Raw genomic sequence first — 19,541 nt, forward strand, 5'->3', positions numbered from 1 at the left:
GTGTATCATGGATCCCCTTGGCAATCAGTCAGGTGAAACCAATGGACCCCTTCTGAGAATCACATTTTTTAATGCATAAAACAATACACGAGATGGCCGAGGAAACCAAAGGTTAGTGAAAATAATATATTTCCCGTTCAAGTTCATGGACCTCCAGAAATCTATCCAAGGGCCAGGATTCCATGAATTCCAGGTTAAGAAGCCCTTGGTTAGAGCATAGCTGTAATGCTTATGAAAATTCCAGATAACATGAAGCTGGAAGAGAGAGTTAACCCATTAGATAACTGAATCATAAAAGAAGGAAAAGAGATAAGTATTTATATAATGCCTACCATGTGCCACTCACTGTGCTAAGCACTTTACACATACTATCTCATATAATCTACAAGGATTTCGAGAGCTTGAAATGATGGGTCACTGAAGAAGGGGTAAATGTAAAGTTCCACATCTAGGTATAAAAAGCCAAGTATACAAACTCAAGATGGTTGTGCTATGTCTAGGCAACATTTCTCATACAAAAAGTTCTGGGGGGTTTAGTGGTTCGGAGTTGACCGTATCATGGCAATTAAAAAGACAGAATTTAAAAGCATGATATTCAGAACTGTCCTCTCCTTTGATCAGAACACATTTGGAATACTATATTCCATTCTGGATACTGACAAACTGGCATTATATCTAGAGAATGGCAACCAGAATGGCAAAGGGGCTTGAAATCATGTCAAATAAGAACCACAGGTATAAGGCTGGAAGGGATTGTAGAGGTTGTCTACTGCAACCACTTTGTTTTACAGTTGAGAATAACGAGGCGCCCCGAGGTGAAATGACTTGGTTAGGGTCATACAGATGGCAAATGACAGCACAAGGATGTGAACCCAGGTTTTCTGGCTTTGGATCCTATGTGAGGTTTGCTTCCATCTCAGTTGAAGGAACTGAGTATGTTTAAGAGCAGAAGATTGAGGGGGAACATAATCTTTGTCTTCCAGTACTTGACTGGATTTGACTTGTTTTGGTCCAAAGGGGTCAGAGCTAGGAAGTAGAGGAAGGGGACAAGGAACTGGCAGAGAGGCAGATCAGAGGTTACCCAAATGGACAAATAAAATAGGTGTCTTTGAGAGATAGTGAAATATCAGGCATTGGGGCTGTGTCCATTGGAGGCTGGAGAAGAAGTTACTGGGGAGGGTAGTATGAGAGGGGTATAGGATATAGGTATAAGATAGCACTCACTACACAGGCCCTATCTAGTCTTGAGAATCTGGGATTCTGGCTGGACAGGAAGACTGGAAAGAAAATTTGTGAGAGGTTGGTTCAGGGTCGATGGGGACGGGAGAGTTTGGAATGGCAACCCAAGGAGTCTGGGCTTGATCTTAGACATATGTCCCACAATTTGCTTTTCCAACATGGAACCATTGAAACCCTAAGTAAAGAGGATGGAAATAGAGGAGGAGGTGAAGTAACCAGTGCAAAGCAGGGTTTTCAGAGAACTAATATGATCGATAACGGATGGGTTGAGGAAGGAGATGAATGAAAAGAGACCTGAAAGCAAGGAGACCTATCAGCCCTTACAGTTTGATCTCTTCCTCAATACCCATTTTCTTTCCAATTCCAGGTATCCTGTCTTAAGCTTACCTCTCTCTCTTCCCCCTCTCCCTCACCCCCCATTAAGATGGTTGGACTCAAGTGAACTGGAGTGGAATATAAGCTCTTTGAGGTCAGGGATTGATTGTTGTGTGTGTGTGTGTGTGTGTGTGTGTGTGTGTGTGTGTGTGTGTTTGCATTTGCAATGACTAGCATGGTGCCTTCCATATCATAGGCACTTAATAAATGTTTCTTGAATTTAATTAAATTGGTTCCCTAGGAAGCCCAGGGAAGAAAGGCAAGGTGATAGACCTAGAGTTAGAGCTAGAAAGGATCATAGCCATCATCCATTCTAACCCAATCAGTCATTTTATAGATTTGGAAACTGAACCCAGAGAGAAGAGACTTAGGGTCTTAGAATAACAGATTTAGAGTTGGGAGGGACCTCAGAGACCATCTAGCCTAGGGGTTTGCATCAGCGCTCCCTGTGCATGAATGGTCCCCCATGTTTAGAATATGTTCTCTTGTGATCTCCACCTTTTAAAATCCTTTACTCCCTTCCCAGCACAGCTCAGCTCCCTCCTGTTTTAAATTCTAGTCCTCTTAAACAGCCTGGTAAAGCTATGGACCCCTTCTCAGAGAAGTGTTTTTAAATGCATAAAATAAAATATGTTGATTACAAAGGAAAACAATTATTTTCAAATAGTCATTAATTTTTTTTAAAAAAACAAGTTCACAGACAGGTTAAGCACTTTCAGTCTAAGCTTTGCAGATGAAGTAGAGATGGAGCAGTTAAGTGACTTGCTCAAGGACACAGAGCCAGTAGATATTAATCTGACAGGAGTTTAGGAGAAAAGGTGATAAATCCTGAGTCAGAGTGAGTTCAGTCTAAGGGAAAAGAAAGATCCTTCCTGAGGACTGGGCCATCCTGGGGTTTTTTGAGAAAGGTTCCAGGCTAGTGAGGCATGTATACTATGGTTTTAAATTCAAGCAAGTGTCCTTGACACTGAAAACCAGAATGGTGAATGGCCCTAGACATTATGCTTTATAAGGAGGAGTAATTGGAAGAAGTAGGCATGTTTAGCCTGGGGAAGACCCAGAGATGTCATAACTACCTTCAAAAATGTGAAGAGTTATCATTTGGAAAAGGATTCGACTTGACTTCTTGGCCACCAAATTTGGCAGAATTAAGATTAATAAGTGATTGTTGCATGGACAAGTTTAGACTGGACGTAAGGGAAAATGTCTTGAAAATGAGTTATCCCAAAGTGAAATGGGTGGGGGCTGCCCTTGAGTGTGATCTCTCTGAGGGCTGAGACTGTCTTTTGTCCTACCTGCATCCCTAGCTTAGTGCCTGGCACATAAGAGTCCTTTCGTAAATATCTATTGACTGACTGACTGGGTCCTCTTCTCCCTCTACACTCTCTTATTTGGTAACCTAAAAAAAATGCCCACAGGCTTAATTATCTTCTCTGTGTAGACAACTTCCATATTTATATACCCAGCCCTAATCTTTCTCTCAATCTCTACTCCAGAATTTCTAACAGAACATTGGACAGCTCCAACCAGATGTCCCACAGGCAACTCATACTCACCTTGTTCAAAATGGAACTCATTGTTTCCCCCAAATATCCATCCTTTCTCTAAAATTTCCCTGGTTCTGTTGAGGGGACCCCACCATCCTTCCAGTCACTCTGGTTCACAACCTTGGAAATATTCTCAATTCTTCCTTCTCTTTTTCCTCTCCTTATATCCATTTGATTACCAAAGCTTGTTGATCCTACCTCTGGGACATCTCTCCCATGAGTCCCTTTCTCCCTATTCACAAAGCTTCTGCACTATTCTAGCCACTAATCACTCCATGACTGTTCTATTTCAATAGCCTTCTAATTGGTTCCCTTGTCTCTAGTCTCTCCCCGTTCAATCTGTTCTCTGTGCAGCTGCCAAATTGATATTCCTAAAACACATATAATTCCATGTCACCCCACTCTAGAATTTTCAATGACTCCCTATTGCCTCTAGGATCAACAGACTCCTCAGCTTAGTATTTAAAACTCTCCATGATCTGACTCCCACCTACCTTTCCAATCATTCCATATTCCTCCCTTAATATACTCTCCATTCTAGGTGCTGCTGCTGTTTGTTCTTTGTTCTCAAAGAGGACCATGACATCTCTATTCTGGTTAAATCAGCCTACACTAGAGGCTTCTGAATACCTAGCATTTCACCCATCTCCTGCTGTTTTGCCTTGCCTAAGTGGTTCCCCCATGTCTGAAATGTACATCCTCCTCACCTCCATGTTTTGGGCTTCCTAGCTTCCTTCACTGCACAGTATTGGTGCTACCTCTTGGGTCTTTCCTGATTCTTCCCTCTCTACCTGCCCCTTTCCCTCTTCCCTTTTTTATATACTTTTGTAAGATCCCTGAGGTCAGGGAATAGTTCATTTGATTTTTGCATCCATGACCCACTATAGTAGCATAAATGCTTAATAAATGTTTGTTGATTGGACAAGAGACTGGATGCCCACTTGTTGGGTAGGCTATAAAGGGAAGCCTTCTTCAGGTACTGGAAGGACTTAGGCCTCCAGGGTCTCATCCAGCTCCAAGATTCTGTGATTCCATGAGAGGAAGCATGTGAGATAAAGAACAAGGCACCTGGAGATAGGCCTTGGTCCAAACCCTGGCTCTGCCAGCCTCCTAGATATGTGACTTTGGGCAAACCTCTCTGGGCCTAAAATGGGGGATATGGGTAGGAAATAGCAGATGAGCTAAAACTATAAAGCATATAATACTAATATGTGTAGTGGGGGGAATACAATAATATTAGTAATTTTATTACAATACTAAATGGAATACTAAAGAGCTCTATAAATGTGAGTTGCCTGGAAGAGATTAGCTGGGGGCTGGAATTCACTGGAGGCTTCCTCAGAAACCCTGGATGAGAAGTGAGACTGCTGGAGATGAAGGAGAAATAGAAAGAAAAGGACAGACAAATTGGGGCAGGGGTCCGGGATCTGAGGGGGCTTGGACTGAGAGGCTAAGCTGAGGTGGATGATCATGGAGCAAGATTACAGTCAGGGAGGAGCCTCAGAAGGCAAGAGGTTGGGGGGGGAGTCTGCGTAGGCACCCAGCCCCATTCTCCCCCGCAGCACTTGAAGGCTTGTGAAGCCAAGAGAGTTGCTATGGTAACAGGCTTCTGAAGCTGGTTAAGTGAGGTGGGGGGGATGCTGAAGCAGTCTGTTCACCTCCTGTCACCCTCCCTCCCCCTTCTCTGCTGGGCCCTACCCACCTCTGTTGAAGACAGAGCCTGGGCCAGGGATGTGTTCAGTAAACCCCACAGGAATGACCAACTTTCCTATGGCAGAATCACAAACTGTCAGAGCTAGATAGTCCGACTCTCCCATTTTACAGATGAAGCCCTGAGATGGAACACACACAGTCAGTAAATAGCCAAGCCAGGAATTCACATGCAGGCCTTCTGACTCTTTTTACTCACCATATGGTCTGGTTAAACCTCCTTGGCTCCTACCCACTCACCACCCCAATCACTCTCTGGTCCTCTGACCTCTTAAATGGCAGCTTCTCCCCGCTGATGCCTCCAGCCTGGTGAACTCTTTCATAGGATATAGAAGCAGAGGTACCCAGACATAGAGGGATCCAAGTTGGGGAAACCCCTCAGCCCATACTTCATCTTTCTTTTTCTGCTCCCATGCATGGATATTGGGAAAGGCCAGGGGCAGCTAGGTAGTACAGTGGATTTAGAATTCAGGCCCTGGAGTCAAATCTAGCTTTAGACAATTACTAGCTGTGTGACCTTGGGTAAGTCACTTAACCCCCATTACCTCCAAAAGAGAGGAGGGAATTAGAAAAGGCCAGCACATGGTGATTTGTACTCAAAATGTGCCCCCTGTACCCACTTGCACCCTATCAGCTCCATGAAGACTGGAACTTAACCTAAGTTGTATCTTCCCCAGGAAGACACTTAATTGGTAGCATTGTCCTTTGGAGTCCAAAAGAAAGATTGGGACAGAAACTACTCAGATAAAGTTGGATGAGAATAAATGTCAAGTCCTACATAACTGAGTTCAAAAAACTAACTGAGACAGTACAAATTGGGAAAGGTGTTGTTGGAAACAAACCAGGGATGGGATGTCATTGACTACACAAGCTCCATGTGGGAGCCAAAAGAGCTAATGTGATTCTAGAATGCTTTAAGATAGGCATGGGGTCCAGAGCTAAGGAGGTGTCACTCCTGCTGCTGGACCAGGGTGAGAGAGCATCCTTTCAGAAATTAACAGCATCCCTGCCTAGGAGACAAGACAGAGAAAACCACTCACTTCTTTTGGCATCCTAAGGGCCCCTGGAAGTCCATCTTATTCTAACTCTCCTCTACCACATTTTAGGAATCTCTAGGATTTAGAATTGGAAGGGACCTTTGAGACCAACTAGCCCACCCCTCCCTGTTCCCATTTTACAAACAAAGAAACTAAGACCCAAAGCAATTGAAAGTCTAGCCCAATGCCCTGCAGATACCAAAGAGCAAGGCCAGGATACCAATCCTAGTCTTCTTTTTTATTTCTTAATAGTAATTTTTTTCTAATTACATGTAAAGATAGTTTTCAACATTCTTTTTTTGTAAAATTTTGAGTTTCAAATTTTTCCCCTTCCCTTTCCTTCCTCCTCTCTAAGATAGCAAGTAATCTGATATAGGCTATACATACATGATCATATTAAACCTATTTCCACATTAGGCATGTTGTGAAGGAAGAATCAGAAGGGAAAAACCATGAGAAAGAAAAAACAAAAAAAAAGTGAAAACAGTCTGCTTCAATCTGCGTTCAGACTCCATAGTTCTTTCTCTGGATGTGGAGAGCATTTTCCATCATGAATATTTTGGGATTGTCTTGGATCATTGTATTGCTGAGAAGAGTTAAGTCTATCAAAGTTGGTCATCCTATGATGTTGCTGTTGCTGTGTGCAATGTTCTCCTGGTTCTGTTCACTTCACTCAGCATCAGTTCATGTAAGTCTTTCCAGGTTTTTCTGAAATCTTCTTGTGCTTATAGCACAATAGAATTCCATCACATTCACAAAGCACAACTTGTTTAGCCATTTCCCAGTTGATAGGCATCCCCTTAATTTCTAATTCTTTGCCATCACAAAAAAAGATCTGCTATAAATATTTTTGTACATATGGGTCCTTTTCCATTTTTTAATGATCTCTTTGGGATGCAGACCTAGTATTACTGGATCAAAGGGTGTGCACAGTTTGGTTGCCCTTTGGGCATAGTTGCAAAATTGCTCTCCAAAACCAGTCTTGGCCTTCTGACTTCAACCTTATCACTCAGCCCAAAGCAGTGCCATTTGGGAAGCTTTCCCTGAGGCACCCCTCATAAACTTACCCCTGACACCATTCTCAGTACTTTGTTTGCATGTGTCTAAATGTATTTATCATATCTAGTGGTGAATTATAGTTATCTTTGCATCTTGTACCCCTACTCACCTGTCAATTCTAGGAAGGCAAATATTAGGTATTTTCTAAACTGTGTGTCTCTCCCAGCACACCCCAACCCCTGACCTCCAGCTGCTTAAGTGATGGAGCTCTTTCGTAATATTATCTGTTCCCCTTCCTTTGGAATCCCAAAAAGATTTGAACAGGAACTAGTGAAATAAAATTTGATAGACATCCATGTGTAACAACATCCTATATCCTTGGGCTCAAAAAATCAACTGTAACAATACTTGTTGGGAGAGGTATGATGGAAAAAAAAATTTCAAGTGAAAGAAAGAGTACATTAAGATAGACATAGAGTTCACAGCCAAGGAAGGAAACATGGACTTATTAGGCACCTACTATTCTTGAGGGACTAAGCTAAGCTCTTTATAAATGTTATTCTATTTTATCCTTACAACAACCTGGGGAGGTAGGTACTATTCTTATTCCCATTTTACAGATGGGGAAACTGATGCAGTCCAGTGACTTGCCCAGGGTCACACAATTAGTAAGTGTCTAAGGCTGTATTTGAACTCAAGTCCCAAGCTCTTTCCACTGCACCCACCACTTACCCAGCAAAAGAAACAATAGACCCATTGTTCTTGATCCTAGTCAGGTCCCATCTAGTCTACCATGTTTAGTTCTGGGTACTGCATTTTGAGATCTACATTGACAGACCAAAATGGCCTCCAGAGGAGAGCAACCAGGCCAATGAGGGGACTAGATACCAGACCATGCAATGATCATTTGAAGGAATTGGAAATGTTTAGCCTGGAGACAAAAAGACATAGGAAGGCATTTCTAAAGTACTTGAAGGGATCCTAGGGTATAGAAGGGAAGCTCAAGTTATTTTATTTCTATGCAATTCCAGAAGCATTAAAGTGCCTACTATGTGCTAGGCCCTGGTGACAGATGCAAAGACAAAATCAAAACAAAACAAAAATTCCTTGTCTCCAGGAACTAATATCCTGCATTCTCTTGGACGTAGGGGTAATGGGGGCAGGGGTTGGCAGACACATTATAACATATATAGAAATACACATGGTACAAGGAAAATTGAGGGATGTTAGCCCAAAGGCAGATCTAGGAAACATAAGAGAAAATTACAGGGAATCAAATTTCATCCTGATGTTAAACAAATACATTCTTTATGATCAGACCTGGCCCAGCTGCCTCCAGAGGTAGTGACTTCCCCATGATGTTAAGTAAGGGCTGTATGATCCCTGGCTAGGAGACTGCTACGTACAGATCAGTCTAGTTTCTCTCCGAGCTCTCTCTGAGCCCTAGAATTCTATGGTTCCTTTGTCTCTAACGCCAATCTCATTGCCAGAACCCAGGCATCCCCCATATACCCCACCCTTCTCAGGACCATGCTTACCAAAGCCCAGTGGCTCTGCCCCCCACCATCCAGCCTCTGCCCTGGGTACCAGGTGCACTGGCTGAGACTCCCTGGGGTGGGGGCAGAGGAGCAGCCAGTACCAAAGAAAGAGAAAAACACAGAGCTTCCTCGTCCCTGGTGGGCACCATGCCAGGTGCTGCCAACAGCCTCTATTCCACAGAGTAGCAGGGCCCTGGCCTCGTGCCCAGTATTGTGCCCTGCACTGTTTCTGTCCAATCAAGGCCACTAGTTTTCTGGCCCTGTAGACTGGAAGAAGCCAAGTTTGTTGAACCTCCAAGGCCATCTAGTCCAACATACCTAGGCAAGAATTAGCCCAACGATATCCCCCAACAAGTGGTCTTCTGGCTACCTCTGCTTGCAGTCCTCCTGGGCAGTGAGCTCTCCGCCTAAAGGGACAGCCCATTCTGCCCTGGGATGGCTGCTGAGGCTGACTTGTTCTGGGCATCTTAACTATAACAGTCTCCATTTCAATAGTCCTTCAGAATTAACAAAGTGATTTTCTCACAACAGGCTTATAAGGAAGATAGGACACATTTATCTTTTAGCTTAATTTTATTTTTCTTCAATTAATTGAAAAGCCACCTTCTCTCCCTTCTCCCTTCCTCCTCCACTAAAATAAAAAAAAAAGGAAAGATGCTTATAATAAATATGCATAATCAAGCAAAATAAATTCTAGCATTGTCTAAAAAAAATTGTCTCAATCTGCACCCTGAGTCTGTCACCTGTCAAGAGTTGAGTGGCAGGCTTCATCATCAGCCCTCTGGAATCATGGTTGGTCAGTACCTTGATTAGAGTTCTTAAATCTTTCAAAGCTGTTTATCTTTACAATACTGTTGTACTATATTTATACGATGCAACGTATTTATACATTCTATACATGTTCTGGTTCTGCTTACCTCACTCTGCATCAATTTGTGCAAGTCTTCCCAGGTTTCTCTGAAACCATCTACTTCATCATTCCTTACAGCACAATAACATTGTATCATATTCACATGTTACAATTTGTTCAGCCATTCCCAAGTTGATGGGCAACCCCTTAATTTCTAGTTCTTTATCACCACAGAGAAAACTGTTGTGAATATTGTTGTACATGTAGGTCCTTTTTCTCTTTCTTTGATCCCTTTGGTATATAGACCAAGTGATGGTATTGTTGGGTCAAAAGGGAAAGTGCAGTTTAACATAGGGCATATGTTATTATCACCACTCTACAGATAAACAAATTGAGCCCTAGAGAGGCTGTGACATAATCAAGGTCACAGAACCAGAAAGAGTCAGAGTTGGGATCTAAAATCCACCACCAATGGCCTGACTCCAAGTCCAGGACTATTTGTTATTATGTCACCTTGCCTCCTTATCCCCTGAAGCAAGGAGACCATTTCCCAATAGGGATACTGGAGTGACTGGCTGGTCCTTCCTTATTACCTTCTCCCAAAATTGAGCTACATCTTTCTTCCCCAGCTGTCCCCTGCATGCATCCTCATTCAACAGAACATTTTTTTAGAGAAAAATTCTTTTAAGAGAAGGTTTCATCCTCTCATGGAGCTCACAGGCACTTAGATCACTATAATACACAACTGGACATAGTGAGTTCTTATAGAGGAGGTAAACCGAAAGGCCAGATGAGATCTGAGGACAAAGGTCAAGTGCAGCTTGGCTCTAATCCTCCTTTTCCAGGTTTATTATACATTATTCCTCTTTATACCCTCTTGAAATAAATCAATCAGACTTTGCTGTTTCTCACACATGACAATCTATCTCCCACCTCTCTGCCTTTGTCCAAGCTATACCCCATGCCAGGAATACTCTCCTTCCTCATCTCAGCCTCTTACTATCCCTGGCCATCTTCTTTTTAAAAAAAAATTTTTATTAAATTTATTTATTTAAATTTTTAGTTTTCAACATTCACTTTTATAAGATTTTGAGTTCTATATTTTCCCCACTCCCCAAGACAGCATGCAATCTGATACAATCATATTAAACATATTTTCACATATTGTGAAAGAAGAATCAGAGCAAAAGGGGAAAACCACGAGAAAGAAAAAACCAAAAAAAGTGAAAACAGTCTGCTTCAATCTGCGTTCAGACTCCGTAGTTCTTTCTCTGGATGTGGAGAGCATTTTCCATCATGAGTCTTTTGGGATTGTTTTGGATCATTGTATTGCTGAGAAGAGCTAAGTCTATCAAAGTTGGTCTTCATATAATGTTGCTATGGCTATGTACAATGTTCAGGTTCTGCTCATTTCACTCAGCATCAATTCATATAACTCTTTCCAGGCTTTTCTGAAATCCACCTGCTCATCATTTCTTATAAAACAATATTCCATTACATTCACATACCACAACTTGTTCAGTCATTCTCCAGTTGATTGGCATCCCCTCAATTTCCAGTTCTTGGCTATCACCAAAAAAAGCTACTATAAATATTTTTGTACACATAGGTCCTTTCCCCTTTTTTTATGATCTCTTTGGGATATACCTGGTTATCTTCAAAGCTCAGTTCACACCATACAGGAGGCCTATTTCTCCTTAGCTGGCCTCTCCCAAGTACTTTGCATGTTTCTTTGTGTGAATGCTATTCTCAATTGCGGCAGCTAGATGACACAGAAGATAGAGCTTTGAGCCTAGTAAGAAAGACCAGAGTTCAAATCCAGCCTCAGACACAGCCAAACTGCATGAGCCTGAGCAATTCCCTTAACCTCTGTTTGCTTATCTACAAAATGGGGATAATAATAGTACTTGCCTCCCAAGGTCACTGTGAAGATAAAATGAGATATTTACAAAGTGCTTGGCAAACATTAAGGCACTGTATAAACGCTATTATCGTTATCACCATCTTTATTGTAATTATCAACATCATTAAGAACTTACCCGAAGGTATCAGTTTTGTCTATGAATCCCCAGCACCTAGCAGAGTGCCTGATACACTGTAGGAGCTTAATAAATGCTTGTTGGTTAGTTGCTAAAGAGACTCTTCTAGAGGTGGTATTTGAATTGGGCTTTCAAGGATAAGTAAGAATCCAACCATAGGACTGCTAGGTAGCACAGTGGATAGAGCACCAGGCTTGGAGTCAGGAAGACCTGAGTTCAGATCCACCCTCAAACACTTCCTAGCTGTGTGACCCTGGGCAAGTCATTCATCCCTGTTTGCCTCAGTTTCCTCATCTGTCAAATGAACTGGAAAAGGAAATAAGCCATTCCAGTGTCTCTGCCAAGAAAACCCTACTGAGGTCACGAAGAGTCAGACATGACTGAACAACAGAAATTCAACCAGGAAAAAGACTGAGGGGAGTCATTCTAGTCACAGGGAACAAAGACCTGGAAGCAAGTGAATAAAAGGTGCGATATGGGACAGAGAATAGTTTAGTTTGGCATAGAATTAAGGATGTGAGAGTAGAGGCAACTAGGTGGTAATGGAAAGAGTTCTGGCTGGATGTGGAGTCAGGAAGACCTGAATTCACTTACTAACTATGTGACTCTATGCAAGTGATTTAACTTTTGTCTGTTTCAGTTTCCTCTTTTGGAAAATGGAGATCATAATAGCACCTGCCTCCCAGGGATGTTTTGAGGGTCAATGAGATCATATTTGTAAGTGCTTTGCAAACTTTAAATGCTGACTATGTGGAGGAAGGTTTTAAATGAGAAATTGACCAATAGAAAGCTGACAAGGTGCCAGACTGTGGAGGACCTTGACTGACACACAAGGGAGTTTGAACTTTACTTAACAGGCCAAAGGAGGCTACAGAACTGAATGAGACAAAGTGCAATAGGGGGAAATATAAAGCCTGGGTCACAAGACAGACAAAACAAAAACAAAAAACAAAACAATTTTTCATATATTAGAATAGTAATAGCAGCTAGTATTTAAATGGTGTTTTAAAGTTTGCAAAGCACTTTACAAATATTATGTCACTAGATCATCAACACAACAATGGAGCTATTATTATCTCCATTTTACAGATGGTAAAATGAGACAGATGGAGGTTAAGTGACTTGCTCAGGGTCACACAGCTAGTAAGTGTCTGAGGCTGAATTTGAATTTAGATCTTCCTGACTCCAGACCCAGCACTCTGTGCACTGTGGTGCCACCTTAAGAAGAAAGAACCATGACTTAGATAGGAGAACATCTGAAAAAGATCCTCGGCTCTTAAAGATTGGCAACATCACTAGGAATCAACAGTACTATATGGTGCCAAAAAATGAATTCACTCTTGGCCTGCATCCAGAGAGGCATAATTTCAAGGTAGGGAGAGGTAAGTATGGGGGAGGGGTGGAGGAAGAGGAAGGAGTAAAGATGTATTTTCATTCATTGAAAAAAAAATTTTAAACAAAATACATTTTTTAAAAAATAAGGAGGTGATAGTCCCCCTGTACTCTGCCCTGGTCAAACCACATCTAGAGGGTATTACTGATTTCTGAGCACATACATTTTAGGAAAGCACATTGAGAATCTGGAGAGTGTCCAGCAGAGAACAGCCAGGATGGGGAAGGGTCTTCAAAATCATGTCATATGAGATACATTGAAAGAACTGGAAATATTTAGCCTGGGAAAGAGAAACCTTAGTGGGGAGATCATGACTGTCTCCAAGTACTTGAAGGATTGACTTGGGGAAGTAGACTTAGACTTGTTGTGCCTGGCCTAGAGGGCAGACAGGGAAGCAAAAGGAGGGAAGCCACAAATTTCTGCTTATGAAAGGAAAAGGCTCCCTCCACTCCCCGCAAAGTTGTTTTCCAGTCGTTTCTGACTCTGGGTGACAGGTTTTCTTGGCAAAGTTACTGTAGTGGTTTGCCATTTCCTTCTCCAGCTCATTTTACAGATGAGAAAACTGAGACAAACAGGGTTAAGTGATTTGCCTAGGGTCACCCAGCTAGGAAATGTCTGAGGACACATTTGAACTCAGGAATATAGATGAGCATTCCTGATTCCAGGCCTGGCACTCTATCCACTGTGCCACCTATTGGCTCAAATGAGAACTATTAAAAATTGAACAGGCAGCCTCTTACCAGAAATCTCTCATCCAAGGCTAGGTAACCTTTTTTATCAGAGGATCTGGTAGCATGCATTACCACGCAGGTACAGGTTGAACTAGATGAGGTCTTCTAGCCCTGACCTCATCATTCTATTAGCACAGAAACAGCAGCATAGAATAGAAAGAGTAATAGTATCAGGAGAGACCTGGTTTAAATTCTGTCACTGATACTGACTGTGTGACCTTGGGCAAGTCACTTAAGGTCTCTGAGTCTCAGTTTCTAAGGGCAAAGTAAAGATAATGATGCCAGTAGTCTTTGTCTCATAGGAGGTAGGGTAGGGGGAAGATCAGATGAGTTAATATATGCAAAGCGCTTTGTAAACATTAAGAAACTGTGTAAATGGCAGGTGCTGTTGTAGAATACCAAATGCCAGAGCCAGAAGCCCTTAGAGACTCCCTTCACCTCACTGTGTGGACATGGACCCCTTTGGCAGTCAGTCTGGTGAGGCCTAGGGACCTTTCTCAGATGAATGTTTTAAAATGAAATCTACAGGATTACAAAGGAACCCAATTATATTGAAATCATAGGTATCAAAATAATATTTTTTTAAGTTCACAGACACCAGGTTAAGAACCTTTGATCTATCTGGTCCAACCATTTTGTTCTTTGTTGATAGAAACTCAGGTCTAGAGAGGGAAAAAGCAATCTGTACCAGGTTTCACATCCAGCTCATTTGTAGCAGAACCAGGACTAGACCTGGTCACTTTCCGTTGTACCAAGAGAAGGTCCTGTCTGTGTCCTGGAGAAGTTTTGCGTGTGTTTCATTAGACAAGACATGATGCTGTCTGTCTTGATAAATTGGGTTGTCTGGGTTCAGACTGTTTGGGGCTCAAGGGAGGCCCAAGGTCACTTCAGACTGAGTTGATCAGGGAAGGCTTCCTGAGTGAGGTAGGGGTAACGGAAAGAAAGAAGGGAATCACATTCTCATTTTTATAGCCTATGTGCCAGGCATTATGCTAAGTGCTTTTTACAAATATTATTTCTCTTGGTCCTCACAACAACATTAGCTAAGTACAATTATTATCCTCATTTTACAGTTGAGATAACTGAGGCTTAACTTGAAGTTACTTCCCCGGGGACACACAGATAGTTAGTGTCTGAAGCCAGATTTGAACTTGGGTCTCCCTGAACCCAATGCTCTATCCAGCCACTTACCTGGCCCCAGAACATTCTGAATTTGCGGTACAATGTGGATCAAAATAGAGGTGGGAATGCCCATGATTTGGGGCAGGATGGGGGCAGAGGGAGAGAACAGTGAAGGGCTCCTGTCTAGCTAAGATTTCTGTTCTGGTTGTGTTAGGTGATCTCTGAGGTTCATCCTCGTTCAGAAATTCCAGGATTCTGGGACTGTAGTCTGCAGGAACTCAGCAGGGCCTAGAGTGTCAGACTTCAGAGTTTGAGCTGCATGGTGGAGGGGAAAGTGCACAGAATTTGGGAGACCAGGTTTGGAAATGTTCTGTTGCTCCTTGTTAGAGAACAGTGATAATAATAGTAAGGACAGTTAACATTTACTCACAGCCTTCCTGGGACTATTTTCTCATCTGTAAAATGAGAGAGCTAGATTAGATGGCCTCTGGGGTCCTTCCCACTCCAGATCTGCGATCCTCTCAATGTCTAAAATCCCATCTGCCCTATGTCCCATGAAGCTATGATATACCCTTGTGGGAAAGTGGGGAGGGGGCACAGAAAAACTTCTGCATTGGATTGTGGAGAGAGGAGGTTGATAAAACAAAAGGGACATTCTGAAAAGATTAGGCCGATCTTAGTTCCCCCTTCCCAGCCCCTGATTTAGCTCCTTTTGGGAGGAGTAGGGACCCTAGGAGTCCAGGTTCCACCCGGCCCACACAGGTGGCAGCTCCACTTTCCTTCCCCCACCCATCCTGCCTTTATCTTCCTCCTGTATTTTCACAGACAGGTTTTATGGCTAGCCCCAACTGCAACCTGAGCCTAGAAGTGCTTCCCACCCCACAGAACAAGAGAATTGGGGGAACCCCAAGCCAGTCACTCTTCGCTCTGTTCCCACATCCATGGTTTCCTCCCAGAGGCCCTGGAAAGACAAGTGCCCTGTTCCCGACAGCTAGGCTCCTGGCTGCCCCAGGGGGGTCCACCAAAGGGGAAAGAGGGGACTTGGGCGTCCCTGGTCCCACATCCGTGGCGCCACTGCTCTGCCAGCAAGCCGGGTTCTAATTAGCCACGGGAGCTAGGGAGCAGGAAGCAAGGGGGCTGGGGGCTCCTGCCTGGGGCTTGAAGAGACCAAGTACTCAGAGCCTTATGCCCCCTCGCTCTGGAATTCAGTTCTCCGTCTTAACTGAGGCTAAGATACCTGGGTCCCCTCCCACAGGTCATCCTTTTCTTGCTGGGGGAAGAGTCTAAGTAAGTAGAGGAGTGTGGAGGGGGACTGATGCAGCGAACAGGACCGTGTGCTAGGAGCTGAGTATACAAAGCTGGACTGAACCCTGCCCTCAAAGTGTTGGCTTTTTATAGGGGGATACAACATGCACAGAAGTAAGTGAATACGACATATGTACAAAAGACCAGAAAACAATTCTAAGAGGGAGAAAAATAAATAACTTGGGGTGGGGGAGGGGAGGGAAGGGCAGGAAGGGGCTTGTGGCACCTAAGATGGCCTGTAAAGAGAGCTCGGGATTCTGGGAGGCAGAGGTGAGAAGGGATGGCATTGCAGGCCACACGATGGAAGCATAATGGATGTCTTGGGCAAGGACAAGCTAGCAGGCTTGTTTGACCAAAATGGAGATGGCAGAAAGGGGAAGTCAGGGCAGCAGGAGATGCAGGGAGGATCAACTACAGAGAGAGTTGGTGAGAAAGAAGTTGGGTGGAAGAGGGAAAGAGTGAACTTCTTCCCGGGGACTGGGGAGCCTACCTCCCAACTGGGTCTATCAACAAGCATTTAATAATAGCTATCATTTAAGGTTTGCAAAACATTTTATAGATATACCTATATTATATATTATTTCATTTGATCCTCACAATAACTCTGGAAGGTAGGTGCTATTATCATCCCCATTTTACAGATGTGAAAACTAAGGCTGAGAAAGACATACAACTTAGAAATGTTTGAGTCTGGTCTTACTGACTTCAGATCCAGCACTCTATCCACTGCATCACCCAGCTGCCCCTTACTTCTTACTTACTTACTACTACTTGCTTCCTAACCATTATAGTTGTGTGATGCAAGAGTTGTGCAACAGTTGGATCTTTTCAGGTCTAATGGCAGAGATTAGACAACCACTTGTCAGTTACTTGTGGAGGGCATTCTTGTTGAGATATAGATTAGGCCAAATGGCCTCTGATGTCCTCTCCAATTCTGCAGTTCTATGATTCTGCCCCTCCCTGTATTAACTGGGGGAAAAAGTACCAGGCTTCCCAGCGATACTGGGGTAGAAGTGAGAAGATGGGTTACCCAGACATTAAAACCTGAAGTCAAGCCATGAGCTGAAGCTCTGATGTCAGTGTGGGCAGCCAGCCCAATGTCCCTGTGTGTTGCTGCCGCACTAGGGGAGAAATCCCCAGAGAGCTCCAGTTCAGGGACTTGAGCTGGTGGGTAGAATTCTGGGCTTCTCTTACTTGAGGACACTGAGATGAATGTGTGCCTGGTTCTTCTGGTGTGTGTGCCACCTCTGTGGATATATGTTAGAGGGAGTCAGATCCTGGACTTTGTAACCAGAAGGCATGTCTCCCTCCTCTCTTGATACAGCTGGTTCTAAAAAGGTGCTGAGCCTGGCTGGCATGACCCAGCTCACGGGTGGGGATGAGAAGGAAAGATTCCAAGGGGTGGAACCGGAAGCATTGCCAAGTATTCTGTGCAGTTAAGAGATCATGGATGTGGGCAAAGCTGCAAGGCCAGGAACAAGTCCATCAGCCTAAAAAAGGAGAAGGGGAAAGTAGGTGGAGGCCATGGAAAGAGGGTGTCAGGAAGGGTAGGAACCCTTGGAAGGAGTTAAGATTGTGTGTGTGTGTGTGTGTGTGTGTGTGTGTGAGAGAGAGAGAGAGAGAGAGAGAGAGAGAGAGAGAGAGAGAGAGAGAGAGAGAGAAGAAGAGGGGGAAGGAGGGAGAGAGAGAGAATGAGGAGTTGATTGTGCCAATGTCCCTTTCTGTGTGTCTTTGTCTCTGTGACTCTGCCTCTGTGTGTCTACGTCTATGCTCTTTGTATGATTCACTGTATCTCTGTGCTGGGATGTGTGTGTGTGACCGTCTCTGTGTCTGTCTGTGTTCACGTATATGATTGTGCTCTGGGCTGTATGTCTATGCCTGTGTGTGCCTGTTTCTTTGCATCTATCTAAATGCACCTGTGAATGCACCTTTGTGATTGTGCCTGGGCCTATTTCTGTGTATCCGTTTCTGCGTATATGTCTGTGTATGCACCCATATTGGTTTCTGGGTATGTCTCTGCCTATGTGCCCAGGTGTATGTGTATGACTGTGCCTATGGCCAGGTGATAATCTTGTGTGCATGTGCATATGTGTGTGCATGTGTACATCCCTGTCTGACTGTACCTGTGTTGAATCAATGTACCATCTCTCACTGTATCTGTGTGCCCCTGCCTGTATCTGTGTGTCTGTGCCTAGGTGTCTGTTTTTTACTGTATCTAGGCTTGTAGGTGTGTGCTTGGGTGCCTGAGTGTCTGTGATGGTGGTGGTGGTGGTAGTGGTGGTATGTGTGTATGTGTATGTGTATGTGTGTGTGTGTGTGTGTGTGTGTTTCCCTGTCTGATTGTGCCCATGGTGAGTGTATTTCTGCACTATCTCTCACTCTTCCCCACCCAGGCACCCTGGCTGGGTAGCTACAGGGAATCTTTCCTCCTCATTTTGTCCCCTTCCCTTCTCCTAGGCTGTCTGTCTGTGTCAACCTGTTCACCTGGTGATGCGGGGCGAGGCCCCCTGTGCCCACCTGTTCTCAGCCATGGCCCGCCTGGCCCCTGCCCTCTGGAGTCTCTGTGTCACTGCTGTCCTGGTTACCTCAGCCACACAAGGTAGGGAATGGGTCTGGGGAGGGTTGCTGCAAAGGGAGTGGCCGGAGGATCCCACTTCCCTAATGTCCAAACCATGGAGGAGAGGATGCAGAAGAGGGCAAACCTTCTGGCCAGCAGCTGATCTTTTCTGCCTGTCCCACTGAGGGCCGAGTGCTGGCTCTGAATCTGGTCCTTCTACCAAGGCAGGAATCTCTCATGCCCTCTGGTGCCCACCACACCACACCCTGGCCCTTGGGTCTCCCCAGTTCCGTCTTGCTCTTCCTCTCTCTGTGATTACATATCAGCAGCTCTCACTGGGAAGAAGGCTTAATTAAAGCGTGCCCGCTGACGTTTATTTAAAAACAACTAATTACCCAGCTCGGCCGGCACCGGCCCCAGGATCCCAAGTACATAGCAATTAGTACCCCGTGCCTGCCCACCCACCCCAATTATCCAATTACTCTCCCAAAGGCAGTGATCAGCAGGGGTCAGAGGCCAGGGCATGAGATGGGGAGCAGGAACCCTCCCATTTCCACCTTTGGCCCATTTCCCACATTCTAACTCCCCCAAATCTTCTACACTCCTTGACTACATTTGTCTTTTCCCCAAGGTCTCCCCACACACAATCTAGCCTGGCATCAACCCCTCTTCAGAGCTTCTTTTCCAACGTCCCTAGCTCCATCCCTCATGCTAGGACATTCCTCACACTATCCCCTTGTCCTCTTGACTATTCTTAGTGCCACCTCATGGTCCAGTGCCATGAGAACTCCATTCTGTCAAGATCCCCAACCACCCCAGGCCATCAAGGTCCACTGCCTAGCAGTCCCAGCCTGCCCCCCCTTCCTGGCCCAGCTGAGCCCTCCCCGACTCCTCCCCAGGCCGAGCTGGTACTAAAATTAGATGAGGAAGCAGATGGTACCAAGTGAAGCAGATTAAAAAATCCTCTGCCAGCCTAGCCCCAGAACATCCTTCCCTTTTTGCCCCCCATGTCTGGAGCTGAGCACACAGCCTCTTGGAGCCCTGCCCTTTTCTTTCCTCATTGCAACTTACTGTGGAACTCCGAGGTATTTAAGATAGG

The 19,541-nt window shown here is 44.3% G+C and overlaps 1 protein-coding gene across 9 annotated transcripts in view; it reads left to right on the forward strand.

The window, feature by feature from the left end:
* The window catches only part of ADGRL1 (adhesion G protein-coupled receptor L1), a 63,497-nt gene that overhangs the window by 9,726 nt on the left and 34,230 nt on the right, over positions 1–19,541 (forward strand). For 6 of the 9 annotated variants that reach the window (XM_072602101.1, XM_072602109.1, XM_072602096.1 and 3 more), the window contains exon 2: positions 18,343–18,484. In XM_072602101.1, coding sequence (XP_072458202.1) covers positions 18,376–18,484 — 109 coding nt within the window. In that variant the 5' untranslated portion in view covers positions 18,343–18,375. Of the gene's footprint in view, positions 1–10,398; positions 16,000–17,209; positions 17,397–17,504; positions 18,237–18,342; positions 18,485–19,541 lie in introns of those variants that run through there. The other 3 variants (XM_072602100.1, XM_072602102.1, XM_072602099.1) reach the window with 3 other exon arrangements.

Source organism: Notamacropus eugenii, chromosome 4 (genome assembly GCF_028372415.1).
Source record: "Notamacropus eugenii isolate mMacEug1 chromosome 4, mMacEug1.pri_v2, whole genome shotgun sequence".
Classification (NCBI taxonomy): domain Eukaryota; kingdom Metazoa; phylum Chordata; class Mammalia; order Diprotodontia; family Macropodidae; genus Notamacropus; species Notamacropus eugenii.